Source organism: Oncorhynchus kisutch, unplaced genomic scaffold (assembly GCF_002021735.2).
Source record: "Oncorhynchus kisutch isolate 150728-3 unplaced genomic scaffold, Okis_V2 Okis05a-Okis16b_hom, whole genome shotgun sequence".
NCBI classification, from domain to species: Eukaryota; Metazoa; Chordata; class Actinopteri; order Salmoniformes; family Salmonidae; genus Oncorhynchus; species Oncorhynchus kisutch.
In genome coordinates, this window is record NW_022261982.1 from 6,933,950 (window position 1) to 6,947,131 (window position 13,182).

The 13,182-nt window shown below is 40.8% G+C and overlaps 1 protein-coding gene across 2 annotated transcripts; it reads left to right on the plus strand.

Annotated features, from left to right (window-relative positions):
- Positions 1-506: 506 nt before the first annotated feature.
- LOC116359810 (gastrula zinc finger protein XlCGF7.1-like) lies at positions 507-12,205 on the plus strand. 2 transcript variants are annotated; one of them, XM_031813565.1, is made up of 3 exons: positions 507-604; positions 4,472-4,712; positions 10,075-12,205. In XM_031813565.1, exons 1-3 carry the CDS (start codon positions 563-565, stop codon positions 10,827-10,829), a joined length of 1,038 nt encoding a protein of 345 aa, XP_031669425.1. In that variant the 5' UTR covers positions 507-562; the 3' UTR covers positions 10,830-12,205. The 2 variants fall into 2 exon arrangements, with proteins under 2 accessions (XP_031669425.1, XP_031669426.1); XM_031813566.1 differs by lacking the exon at positions 507-604 and adding an exon at positions 2,912-3,871.
- Positions 12,206-13,182: the final 977 nt, after the last annotated feature.

The window sequence follows — 13,182 nt, forward strand, 5'->3', positions numbered from 1 at the left end:
ATTACATTAGGCAAAATAGACAGCACGATTTTCTTGTAGTTTAAATGTACGGATAGTCAGGGACACACTCCAACACAGACACAGCGCGCGTTCCTAAATTCGCTCTGGCTAAATACTCTATCAATTATAGAGCACTCTGGTCTGAGTGCCAGAGGACAGAATAATTTATGAAAAACGAACGCCCAACACCCCTTGAATACGACCGGTGTCAGTAAACACAACATACTTAACTACTTTACACCACTGATTGCAGGGAATACTGACTTTAGATGTTCCTCCCTACGAGGCCCATGAGACTGTGTAGGGATGTGATTTGAATCGGGCTGTGACTGAAGGAGTGGGATGTTTTTATTTATCTATTTTTGTATTTTTGTATTTTGTTTTGATGTCGTTGTTTCCACAATGGACATGTATTTCTTTCTACAGTTTACTAACCGTACAGTAGGTGGAGGCAGACACGTTATATTGTGTAAACGTCAATATACCAGAGAAGAATATGACGCTGTTGCACTGTCATAGTGGGGAACAGGAAGTTCCGGGTAGAAAACGACAGAAATGTGTTATGTCGATAGTGGTTGTGTCCGTTTCAAATGTATTATTACAGGTATGTAATAGCACGTTTTAAACTTTCTAATGTCGAAAGAATGTATATTATGTTAGGTAACAAATCCGTCAATGTATTATCACGTTTGGTAAAGGTTTTACTTGTATGTGTTATTTTGGGGTCAAATCGAGTGAGTGAAGAACGTGATTAAAAACGATTTTTCAAGTCACATAGCTAGACTTTGGGTTTATCTGAGTGTATGTACATAATTTCGTCAACGTCATTTCATAAAGATTCCATTTATTTAAGTTCGTTTTTACATGTTCTTGGTTTTGTGTAAAATGATGCTTATGAGCTGGTAAATAGCCTCCGAAGCATCCTGATCTCGCGAGTTTACATGCACTGTTTCGTTAATGTAAGCTCGCGAGATCTGGATGGTTCGGACGAGGCTCGTCAAATGGCGGCTTCAACGGTTTTGGTCGTCTTCCTAGGAGTTTGCTCGTGGTGAAATGGTGACATCAGGCTGCGTGATGAAGTGTCAAAATAGAGAGAAGCTAGCGGAAGTTATCCTTCACCATTTGGAGAGAGATGCCAACTGCATGGAATGGCGTCGATTAATGCGGATGAATCGGAGCACGTGTCAAACTCATTCCATGGAGGACCAAGTGTCTGCGGGTTTTCGCTCCACCCTTGTACTTGATTAATGAATTAACATCACTAATTAGTGAGGAACTCCCCTCATCTGATTGTCTATGTTTTAATTGAAAGGAAACAAATAAAACCCGCTGAGACTCGGCCCTTAATGGAATGAGTTAGACACCCCTGAAACAATGGAAATGGAGAGTTTGAGAAGCAACAGCTGTGCTGGAATGCGATCAATGTGCGGGACAGGTCTGATGACATGGAGTGGGAGGATGAGGGCCTAGTATGTGAATGGTCTGTAGTGGAAAGATAGGAAGAACAGAGATAATGATACTGGAAGCAGTGGCGCATGTAGTTCAGAAACTCTAAAGAGGCCTATGGTAGGGAACTAGAGTAATAATGTGTCACAGTGGAAAGTTGGGATGGTGTTTGAGGAGACCACAGGGCCTCATTTACACCCTATCTGATTAACCAAGGCCTTAAAGAGAGGTGAAGTTCAGCTGGGCAGGATCCGTGTCCATGGTAGATTGTTAATATCTTGTGCTGGTCAGGTTCAGCAAGGGAAGATTCTTCAATTGGAAAATCATAATGGGACAAAGCTCAGAAGCCATGACCCTGGAGCTGATGCTACATTGAAGGGAGTAATAATCTCTGAGGTCCCAATATCTATGTCCATGGATGATCTTGTTAAAGAACATGTGAAGGGAGACAGAGTGGTTGAAGCCTAAAGGTTGATCAGTAGGAAAGAGGGTTAAAGAAGTGAAAGCTTATCAGTGCTGTTGAGGTGTTAGAAGGTTTTGTCTGGAAAAGTACAGAATAGGATTCCTTAGCTTCAATGTCAGAGAATTTGACGCAGCCTCATCAATCAACCAATCAAGTTTATTTATAAAGCCCTTCTTACATCAGCTGATGTCACAAAGTGCTGTACAGAAACGCAGCATAAAATCCCAAACAGCAAGCAATGCAGGTGTAGAAGCACAGTGGCTAGGAAAAACTCCCTAGAAAGGCCAGAAACTAGGAATAAACCTTGAAAGGAACCAGGCTATGAGGGGTGGCCAGTCCTCTTCTGGCTGTGCTGGGTGGAGATTATAACAGAACATTGCCAAGATATCCCAATGTTCATAGATGACCAGCAGGGTCAAATAATAATAATCACAGTGTTTGTCGAGGGTGCAACAGGTCAGCACCTCAGGAGTAAATGTCAGTTGGCTTTTCATAGTCAATCATTGAGAGTATCTCTATCGCTCCTGCTGTCTCTAGAGAGTTGAAAACAGCAGATCTGGGACAGGTAGCACATCCGGTGAAAAGGTCAGGGTTCCATGACAGCAGGCAGAACAGTTGAAACTGGAGCAGCAACAGTGAATCATCACAGTGTTTTTAAATGCCAAAGAATTGGACATGTAGCTGTTGAGTGGAAAGATGTGCCAAGTGTGGTGGGGAACATGATTACGGTGAATGTTGGAGCAATGTGACGGTGAAGTGTTGCAATTGTGCGTAGGACACAGAGCAGCATTTGGTGGATTCCAGGTGCAGAGAGATGCTCAGATATATAGAATCCATCATGATGTATCATATGCAGAGGCTGTAAGACAGACTGGTGGAACTACAGTGCAGACTGATGGAGCTTCCATAGTTGGTCCCGTAGTAAGAGGACCTACTGTCAGACTGATGGAGCTTCCATGGCTGGTCCCGTAGTAAGAGGACCTACTGTCAGACTGATGGAGCTTCCATGGCTGGTCCCGTAGTAAGAGGACCTACTGTCAGACTGATGGAGCTTCCATGGTTGGTCCTGTAGTAAGAGGACCTACTGTCAGAACTGGTCTTTCTACTATTCCTGACATGGTTTCGAGGCCTGTTCAGAAATCTTGTGCCCATAAATGTGCTGTGACAAAGGATACTTTAATAGTGAATAATATGTACTTCATAGCTTTCATTAGTAAGCTTATCAACAGCTTGGATTGTGTAAAGCAGAAATACCAGGTTGAAAGTTATCTTGTAAACTGCAGCAGAGTTGTTGGGTGTAACAGATGTTACTGTCGGTATGGTTTTTGATAAGCTGGATAACCTGGGGGTGGATTGTCTCAGCATGATATAAACCCCAATGTTTGCAAACGCAGAAAGGGATCTATTGATATAGTTTATTAGGGGGTGTGGGAGTGTTTTTTGGGGGAAGGGGAGGGTGTGGTAGAAGTTAATAGGTATTTCTTGGTATATTTTCTTAGTACAGAATTAGACAGACATGCATGTTTGTTTGTGGACCTCCATGATACAATAGGAGGTCTGCATCAACGGACTTCAGTGCAGGTAGTGCCTCATCAGAGAGAGAACATTTCAGTTGCACTACAGTTCTGAAGCTGAATGTAATGATGATCAGTTCTTTACATGTGTACTAATATTCAGACACTGATCATTCTTACTATTGTGTGAATGGGAAATAAAATAGGTTTTTGTGAGTGAAGTAATACAGGGAATACAAGGTTATTCATAAAAATGGTACATAGTACCTCCTAAATCATACTGCAATCTTGTCCTAAATTGTTTTATGCATTTATGTGAATTTAGGAAATCTAAGTTAATAGGGATTTCTTGGTTTATTTTCATAGTACAGAATTAGACAGACATGCACCTTAAATGTTTGTTTGTGGACCTCCATGATACCATCTGCATCAACGGACTTCAGTGCAGGTAGTGCCTCATCAGAGAGAGAACATTTCAGTTGCTCTACAGTTCTGAAGCTGAATGTAATGATTATCAGTTCTTTACATGTGTACTAATATTCAGACACATTCAGTTGTTTCTATATTTATCTATAATTCAGGGTTTTCACACGGGGCTTCAAGTAAATAAATATTAGTGCCTGAAAAGTCCTTGAATTTGACTTGCCACTGTACGAACCCTGATAATTCTTAATATGGTGTGAACGGGAAATACAATTGGTTTTTGTGAGTGAAATAATACAGGGAAGACAAGGTTATTCAGGATAAATAGTACATAGTGCTGCCTGAAACATTCTGCGATCTTGTACTAAATGGTTTTTGAAGCATTTATGCATTTATGTGAATTTAGGAAATCTACTATAGATTAAGTGCACTTATGTTGTGCAATTTAAAATGTGTACTTTGTGTCTAATGTGAATGAATGTTTTGTCAAGGATTAGCTACCTGATCTACTGAAATGAGATAATTGAACAAGAAAAAAGATCATATATATTTTTACAGAATAAAGAAAGTGCCAGAACTGTCAACACTAACGAACTTTTGTGTCCTTTTGTCTACATAACTACAGGCTCAGATTAAGAGGCCGTTAACGTCAACAGTGAGGACAAACCCAGTCTGCTTCTTTCCTTCAACACCGAGTCTGAACCTACAGTCACTGGGTCCTGATTGTGACAGTGGAGCCCAGTTTGCACTGCAGGATCCAGAGATGGCATCAGTGAAGCTGGAAGACTGCAGTCAAACACTGGAGCTGAATGTCATCATTAAAGATGAAGAAGAGGAGGAGGAGATTGGTACATCTGATAGTCATGGTAACAGCAGGTTCTATCTACAGTGCATCCGGAAAGTTTTCAGACCCCTTGACTTTTTCCACATTTTGTTCTGTTACTTCCTTAGTCTGAAATTGATGAGAACTACAATTTAATCCATCAACACACACATTACCACATGTCAAATGTCAGGTTTTTAAAATGTTTGCAAATGTAATGTTGAAGCCCCTTTGGCAGCGATTACAGCCTCTTCTTGGGTATGAAGCTTGGCACACCTGTATTTGGGGAGTTTCTCCCATCCATTCTCTGTCAGGTTGGATGGGGAGTGTCGCTGCACAGCTATTTTCAGGTCTCTCCAGAGATGTTCGATTGGGTTCAAGTCCGGGCCTCTGGCTGGGCCACTCAAGGACATTCAGAGACATCCCAAAGCCACTCCTGCATAATCTTGGCTGTGTGCTTAGTGTTGTTGTCCTGTTGGAAGGTGGAACTTCACCTCAGTTTGAGGTCCTGAGTGCTCTGGAGCAGGTTTTTATCAAGTATCTCAATGTTCTTTGCTCCAATCATCTTTCCCTCAATCCTGACTCGTCTCCCAGTCCCTGCCACCACCATGCTTTACCGTAGGGAAGGTATTGGCCAGGTGATGAGCGGTGCCTGGTTTCCTCCAGATGTGATGCTTGGCATTCAGGCCAAAGAGTTCAAACTTTATTTAATCAGACCAGAGAATCTTCTTTCTCGTGATCTTCGTCTTTTTGGTGCCTTTTTGCAAACTCCAAGATGGCTGTCATGTGTCTTTTACTGAGGAGTGGCTTCCGTCTGGAAACTCTACCATAAATCCCTGATTGGTGGAGTGCTGCAAAGATGATTGCTGCAGAGATTGTTGTACCTTTTGACGGTTCTTCCACCTCCACAGAAGAACTCAGGAGCTTTGTCAGAGTGATTATCAGGTTCTTTGATCACCTCCCTGACCAAGACCCTTCTCTCCCGATTGCTAAGTTTGGCTGGGCGGCCAGAGTCTTGATGTTTCAAAACGAATTATATTTAAGAATGTTGGAAGCCAGTGTGTTCTTGGGGACCTTCAATGTTGCAGACATTTTTTTGGTACACTTCCCCAGATCTGTACCTCAACACAAACCTGTCTTGGAGATCTACGGACAATTCCTTTGACCCCATGGTTTTTGCTCTGACATGCACTGTCAACTGTGGGACCTTATATAGACAGGTGTGTGTGCCTTTCCAAATGATGTCCAATCAATTTAATTTACCACAGGTGGACTCCAATCAAGTTGTAGAAACATCTCAAGGATGATCAATGGAAACAGGATGCACCTGATCTCAACTTCGAGTCTCATAGCAAAGTGTCTGAATTACTTATGTAAATATGGTATTTCTGTTTTTTATTTTGAATACTTTTGCAAACATTTTCAAAAAAACTGTTTTTGTGTTGTCATTATGGGGTTTTGTGTGTAGATTGTTGAGGGAAAAATATTTAATTGATTTTAGAATAAGGCTGTAACGTAACAAAATGTGGAAAAATTGAAGGGGTCTGAAAACTTTCTGAATGCACTACTACGTTATTTTCATAAGTTCCTCTATAAATTGTGATCCAGCCTGTTGCTTGGTTGAATTTTGTAATTCGGACATCACACATCTTAAGCGATCTTGAGTGCTTAGAGAGGAGACTAAAGAAAAAGAAATAGTCAAAATGCCACTTTTTTAAAAAGTTCTATGAAATGAGTCTGTGTAGTTACTAACCCTTGTGATAGTGAGTGGAGGATGATATGAAGTGAGTGTGTCATTACTAACCCTTGTGATAGTGAGTGGAGGATGATATGAAATGAGTCTGTGTAGTTACTAACCCTTGTGATAGTGAGTGGAGGATGATATGAAATGAGTGTGTCGTTACTAACCCTTGTGATAGTGAGTGGAGGATGATATGAAATGAGTCTGTGTAGTTACTAACCCTTGTGATAGTGAGTGGGGGATGATATGAAATGAGTCTGTGTAGTTACTAACCCTTGTGATAGTGAGTGGGGGATGATATGGCTCATAACATTCACTCCTTTTGTCCCTTCTTGACTTCCACTGTTACCAGGGTTGGGGTCAGTTACTAACCCTTGTGATAGTGAGTGGAGGATGATATGAAATGAGTCTGTGTAGTTACTAACCCTTGTGATAGTGAGTGGAGGATGATATGAAATGAGTCTGTGTAGTTACTAACCCTTGTAATAGTGAGTGGAGGAGGATATGAAATGAGTCTGTAGTTACTAACCCTTGTGATAGTGAGTGGAGGATGATATGAAATGAGTCTGTGTAGTTACTAACCCTTGTGATAGTGAGTGGAGGATGATATGAAATGAGTCTGTGTAGTTACTAACCCTTGTGATAGTGAGTGGAGGATGATATGAAATGAGTCTGTAGTTACTAACCCTTGTGATAGTGAGTGGAGGATGATATGAAATTAGTGTGTCGTTACTAACCCTTGTGATAGTGATTGGAGGATGATATGAAATGAGTCTGTGTAGTTACTAACCCTTGTGATAGTGAGTGGAGGATGATATGAAGTGAGTGTGTCATTACTAACCCTTGTGATAGTGAGTGGAGGATGATATGAAATGAGTCTGTGTAGTTACTAACCCTTGTGATAGTGAGTGGAGGATGATATGAAATGAGTGTGTCGTTACTAACCCTTGTGATAGTGAGATGAGGATGATATGAAATGAGTCTGTGTAGTTACTAACCCTTGTGATAGTGAGTGGAGGATGATATGAAATGAGTCTGTGTAGTTACTAACCCTTGTGATAGTGAGTGGAGGATGATATGAAATGAGTCTGTGTAGTTACTAACCCTTGTGATAGTGAGTGGAGGATGATATGAAATGAGTCTGTGTAGTTACTAACCCTTGTGATAGTGAGTGGAGGATGATATGAAATGAGTCTGTGTAGTTACTAACCCTTGTGATAGTGAGTGGAGGATGATATGAAATGAGTCTGTGTAGTTACTAACCCTTGTGATAGTGAGTGGAGGATGATATGAAATGAGTCTGTGTAGTTACTAACCCTTGTGATAGTGAGTGGAGGATGATATGAAATGAGTCTGTGTAGTTACTAACCCTTGTGATAGTGAGTGGAGGATGATATGAAATGAGTCTGTGTAGTTACTAACCCTTGTGATAGTGAGTGGAGGATGATATGAAATGAGTCTGTATAGTTACTAACCCTTGTAATAGTGAGTGGAGGATGATATGAAATGAGTCTGTGTAGTTACTAACCCTTGTGATAGTGAGTGGGGGATGATATGAAATGAGTCTGTGTAGTTACTAACCCTTGTGATAGTGAGTGGAGGATGATATGAAATGAGTCTGTGTAGTTACTAACCCTTGTGATAGTGAGTGGGGGATGATATGAAATGAGTCTGTGTAGTTACTAACCCTTGTGATAGTGAGTGGGGGATGATATGAAATGAGTCTGTGTAGTTACTAACCCTTGTGATAGTGAGTGGGGGATGATATGGCTCATAACATTCACTCCTTTTGTCCCTTCTTGACTTCCACTGTTACCAGGGTTGGGGTCAATACCAGATACTTCAGAAAATAGACTGAAATTCCAATTCTCTGTAATGCTTTTAAATTAGGAAAATTTGGAATTGGATTTTGGTTTGCTTTGTGGAATTTAAATGAAATTGACCCCAACCCTGACTTACCCACTTTTAGAATAGTTTTATTCCCCTGTATTGTACAGCCTACTGATATGAATACATATGTCACCCAGTACAGCCAGAAGAGGACTGGCCACACCTGATATGTGACTAGTTTCAGAAAACTAGGTGTATGTCACACGTCACTACTTCACAGTAGAGCTATTTGAACGCAAACTTTTTTTTTAAATCAAAATGTGTTTTTTGTCAGAAATGTCTTTTGGAACATGTGAACTTTCATGTGCCTTAATAACAAACTTGTATGCCATCTGTAAATACAAATAAAGTAAAACAATTCTGAGCCTAGTTGGTTTAGCCACAGATAAAGCCAGCAACCTTTCAGCTAGCCATCATTGGCTGAGATAATGAGTGGGCTGGACATGCCTAGAGATTAGTTCAGATTGGTCTGCCATATAGCACTTCTGTCTATTTGACCTGGTCAGTATGTGTAGGTAATCCTGTCTAATGCGGCTTTAAAGAATATATATTTCGTAGTGTAACTCCCCACTTTCTGGAGGACCGAGTTTTGAAATCAGTGGAATTAGAGTATGATAGGTAAGGAAAACACCTGTCTCTGGATTACATCTTCAAACTAAGGGTAACGATGACATCAGTGAGAGAGGGAGAAGCGTCCATCCATGTATACGGACGGGTAAGATAGTCTAGCTAGCTACATTTTCAGATATTACACGTTTCTAATTTTGTCAAAGTCGTTTTAATTTCAAGTTAAAGTGTTAGTGTACTGTTAGCTAGCTGGCTAACGTTAGCTTGGGTGCTTGACTACTGCTGTTAGGTCAGCTAGCTAACGTTATGATCTGTGTAGTAATATTATTCATATCTCAGAGAAATTTGCGTTGCTAGTTATAGGCTAATGTTAGCTGGCTAATATTGAACCTGGTTTGTTAGCTACCAGCAGATTCATGCAGGTTACTAACGGCAAGAGTTGTGACTATGGTTCATTGTTTAGCTAGCTAGCTACATGTCTTAACAAAAGACTCCACTTTGCAAGTAACCATTTCAGTAGAATGTTTATGTCACTACAACAACTATTGATAGACGTAGCTGGTACATTCGCTCTGGCTATCTACTCAGATTTCAGCGCACTCTCGTCTGAGTGTGCAAGAGCGCAGAATAAATGATGAATTTACAAACGCTCAACAGCCATTGAATATGGCCTTGTCCGTAAAAGTTGACAAAAAAGCGTAAATTGTTGCCAACAGCACAGGGTGTGAACAATACTGAATGGGTGTAGACAAAGAGGTCTGCAGTAGGTGTACCAAAACATTCAAAGTCCATTTTCTCAAAAGTGAGGTTACAAGTTTGTCAACTTTTAAAACAGAATTACTTTCCCTATTGTTCCTCAACTGTAGTGTATGATATACAATTTTCCAGCTCTGAGTCTCTACTTTTATCCAATGTTAAAAAAAAAACAATTTCAAATGTTGCTACATTAGATACAGCCAGAAGAGGACTGGCCACCCCTCAGAACCTGATTCCTCTCTAGGTTTCTTCCTATGTTACTGAGTTTTTCCTTTGCCACTGCACTTCTGCATTGCTTGCTCTTTGGGGTTTTAGGCTGAGTTTCTGTTCAACACTTTGAAAACTGTTAATTTAAAAAAGGCTTCATAAAAAAAAAAGATCAATATCACAACTGAGTTGGGATTGACATGTATGTCACACAAACTGACTGGTTGTTCTGATGTTCACACAGGGGACCATGTTGAGACATTCTCTACATCCAGAGAGCAACAGCAGGAAGGTCACAGAGCTAAGAGGTCTCACCACTGCCCACATTGTGAGGAGATTTTCCCAATTCTATCAAAGCTAAAAATACACCTAAAAATACACACAGGAGAGAAGCCTTACTCCTGCTCCGACTGTGGGGGGAGATTCTCCCGATTGGATACCTTAAAATGTCACCACCGAATACATACAGGAGAGAAGCCTTACTCCTGCTTTGACTGTGGTAAATGCTTTAAAACATCAACTGAGCTAAAATCTCATCAGCGAAGACACACAGGAGAGAAGCCTTACTCCTGCTCTGACTGTGGAGAGAGTTTCTCCAGATTGGATACCTTAAAATGTCACCAACAAATGCATACAGGAGTGAAGCCTTACTCCTGCTCTGAATGTGGAAAGAGTTTCTCTCAACAGGGCAACTTAAAAACACACCAACGTATACATAAAGGAGAGAAGCCTTACTCCTGCTCTGACTGTGGGAAAGGCTTTAAAACATCAACTGAGCTAAAATCTCACCAGAGAACTCACACAGGAGAGAAGCCTCACTACTGCTCTGACTGTGGGGCGAGTTTCTCTCAATTGAGCAATTTAAGAAGACACCAACGTATACATAAAGGAGAGAAGCCTTACCACTGCTCTGACTGTGGGACGAGTTTCTCTCAATTGAGCAACTTAAAAACGCACCAACGCATACATAAAGGAGAGAAGTTCTCTCAGACCAGCTAAGATTAAAGTCACTCCATCACTTAATTCTCATTTGATAAAAGAAGTGGTAACAGTGAATTGGATCAAATGAAGAAAGCGTAGAACACTGTAATCTTATTGTTTCTCACTGTGAGAGAACTGTGCAGAGGAAAAGGATTGTTATAGAATGTTAGCCTCTCTTTACTGATCAGTGTGCACCTTGTCAGTTTTGGTGTGTTTTGTTAGATTCTACTGTAAACATGTTGAGATTACCTGGATTTTCCCTTAGCGTTGAAAACCCTCTGAGGGATCACTTGTTAAAACAATGCAGTGTGATGGTTGACTGGGTGGTACGGCTTCCTTCTGCAGTTTTCTGTTGCAATGAGTTAGTAGACCAAATATGTATCAGATAGAGATGGGGTGATGATCAGTTTTCACCACTAGTTTGGGTGTATTATTTTTGCTATTAATCAACTTTGTTTAATGATAAACAGGCTTTGAAACATCGACACTGAAAGAATATACATAAATGCAACATGTTTTTATTTAAATTTTTATTTCACCTTTATTTAACCAGGTAGGCTAGTTGAGAACAAGTTCTAATTTGCAACTGCGACCTGGCAACATGTGAAGTGTTGGTCCCATGTTTCAAGACCAGAAATGTTCCATATGCACAAAAAGGGTATTTATCTCAAATTCTGTGCTCAAATTTGTTTCCATCCCTGTTAGTTAGCATTTTTCCTTTGCCAATATAATCCATCCATCTGACAGATGTGGCATATCAAGAAGCTGATTAAACAGCATGATCATTACACAGGTGAACCTTGTGCTGGGAACAATACAAGGACAGCCTAAAATGTGCAGTTTTGTCACACAACCCAATGCCACAGATGTCTCATGTTTTAAGGGAATGTGCAATTGGCATGCTGACTGTAGGAATACCCACCAGAGCTGTTGCCAGATAATTGAACGTTAATTTCCCTACAATAAGCTGCCTCCAACATTGTTTTAGAGAATTTGGCAGTACCTCCAACCGGCCTCAACCGCAGACCATGTGTATGGTGTTGTGTGGGCGAGCGGTTTGCTGATGTGAATGTTGTGAACAGAGTGCCCCATGGTGGCAGTGAGGTTACGGTATTGTTAGGCATAAACTACGGACAACAAACACCATTTTTGTGCCATTCATCTGCCGCCATCACCTCATGTTTCAGTATGATATAATGCAGCTTTGTGAGGCTCATTTGAACTTGTTGAATTTCTGGGATCTTTTATTTCAACTTCATGAAACATTGGACCAACACTTTACGTTGCGTTTATATTTTGTAGATTTGTTATTTTAATCATTGATAATTAATGTATTTGGATAACTGTAGTGAACTTAATTGATCTACTAATGAAAAATAAATGTTCTACATTAATTTGTGCTGGTCAGTCTTTGTTTTTGGGGGGTTTCTATACTGTAAATGTTCTTTTGTTTTATTTCTTAAAATTCTAAATGTATATTTCTATCTCCTAAAAACATGTCACTACACCTCTACACGTCACCATGGGGACAAGCCAATATGCCAGCCACCAGTATTCTCACTAATGCATATGTAATGGTTTAAAAACCTTAAACCTATTAAGTCATCTATGATTTTCATGGAGACTTCAAATGGATCTCCCAGGTATCTAGAGATGGATCCTACACATCACCATGGAGACTTCAAACGGATCTCCCTGGTATCTAGATGGATCCTACACATCACCATGGAGACTTCAAACGGATCTCCCTGGTATCTAGATGGATCCTACACATCACCATGGAGACTTCAAACGGATCTCCCAGGTATCTAGATGGATCCTACACATCACCATGGAGACTTCAAACGGATCTCCCTGGTATCTAGATGGATCCTACACATCACCATGGAGACTTCAAACGGATCTCCCTGGTATCTAGATGGATCCTACACATCACCATGGAGACTTCAAACGGATCTCCCAGGTATCTAAATGGATCCAAAGAACAGTCAGAAGTAGGCTTGGATTTACTCCACGACCACTTCTCTAGTTTCCCCTTTTATTCCTTCTCTCTCGTCTCCCCTCGACACGCCATCAAACAACACATCCCCTCCGCCATCTTCTAGCCTTCCTGAGTCTGCCTCCTCTCCGTCTTTCTCCCAATGAATGGCCTGATGTCTCCCTGTCTCTGTGGTTCGCAAAGGCCGAACACGCATCACACACTGCATGCCTCTTTCCCTCCAGGCAAAAAAAAAAAGGTTTCAAATTCTCGCTGAAGTTTCTAGCCACAAGCATAAACTACCTAGCTGGCTTTTTCGATGATATCATGGGGGTCTGCAAACAAACGTTTAAGGTGCATTCTGCCACCTGTGCAGGAGTGTGAGATCATTTA

Bases quoted from the DNA above. Each gene is read 5' to 3' on its own strand.
- LOC116359810 (XM_031813565.1), top strand. From the start codon at position 563: ATGTCGATAGTGGTTGTGTCCGTTTCAAATGTATTATTACAG. The intron at 605-4,471 runs GTATGTAATAGC...ACATAACTACAG, and splicing joins TTTCAAATGTATTATTACAG to GCTCAGATTAAGAGGCCGTT. The intron at 4,713-10,074 runs GTAACAGCAGGT...ATGTTCACACAG, and splicing joins TGGTACATCTGATAGTCATG to GGGACCATGTTGAGACATTC.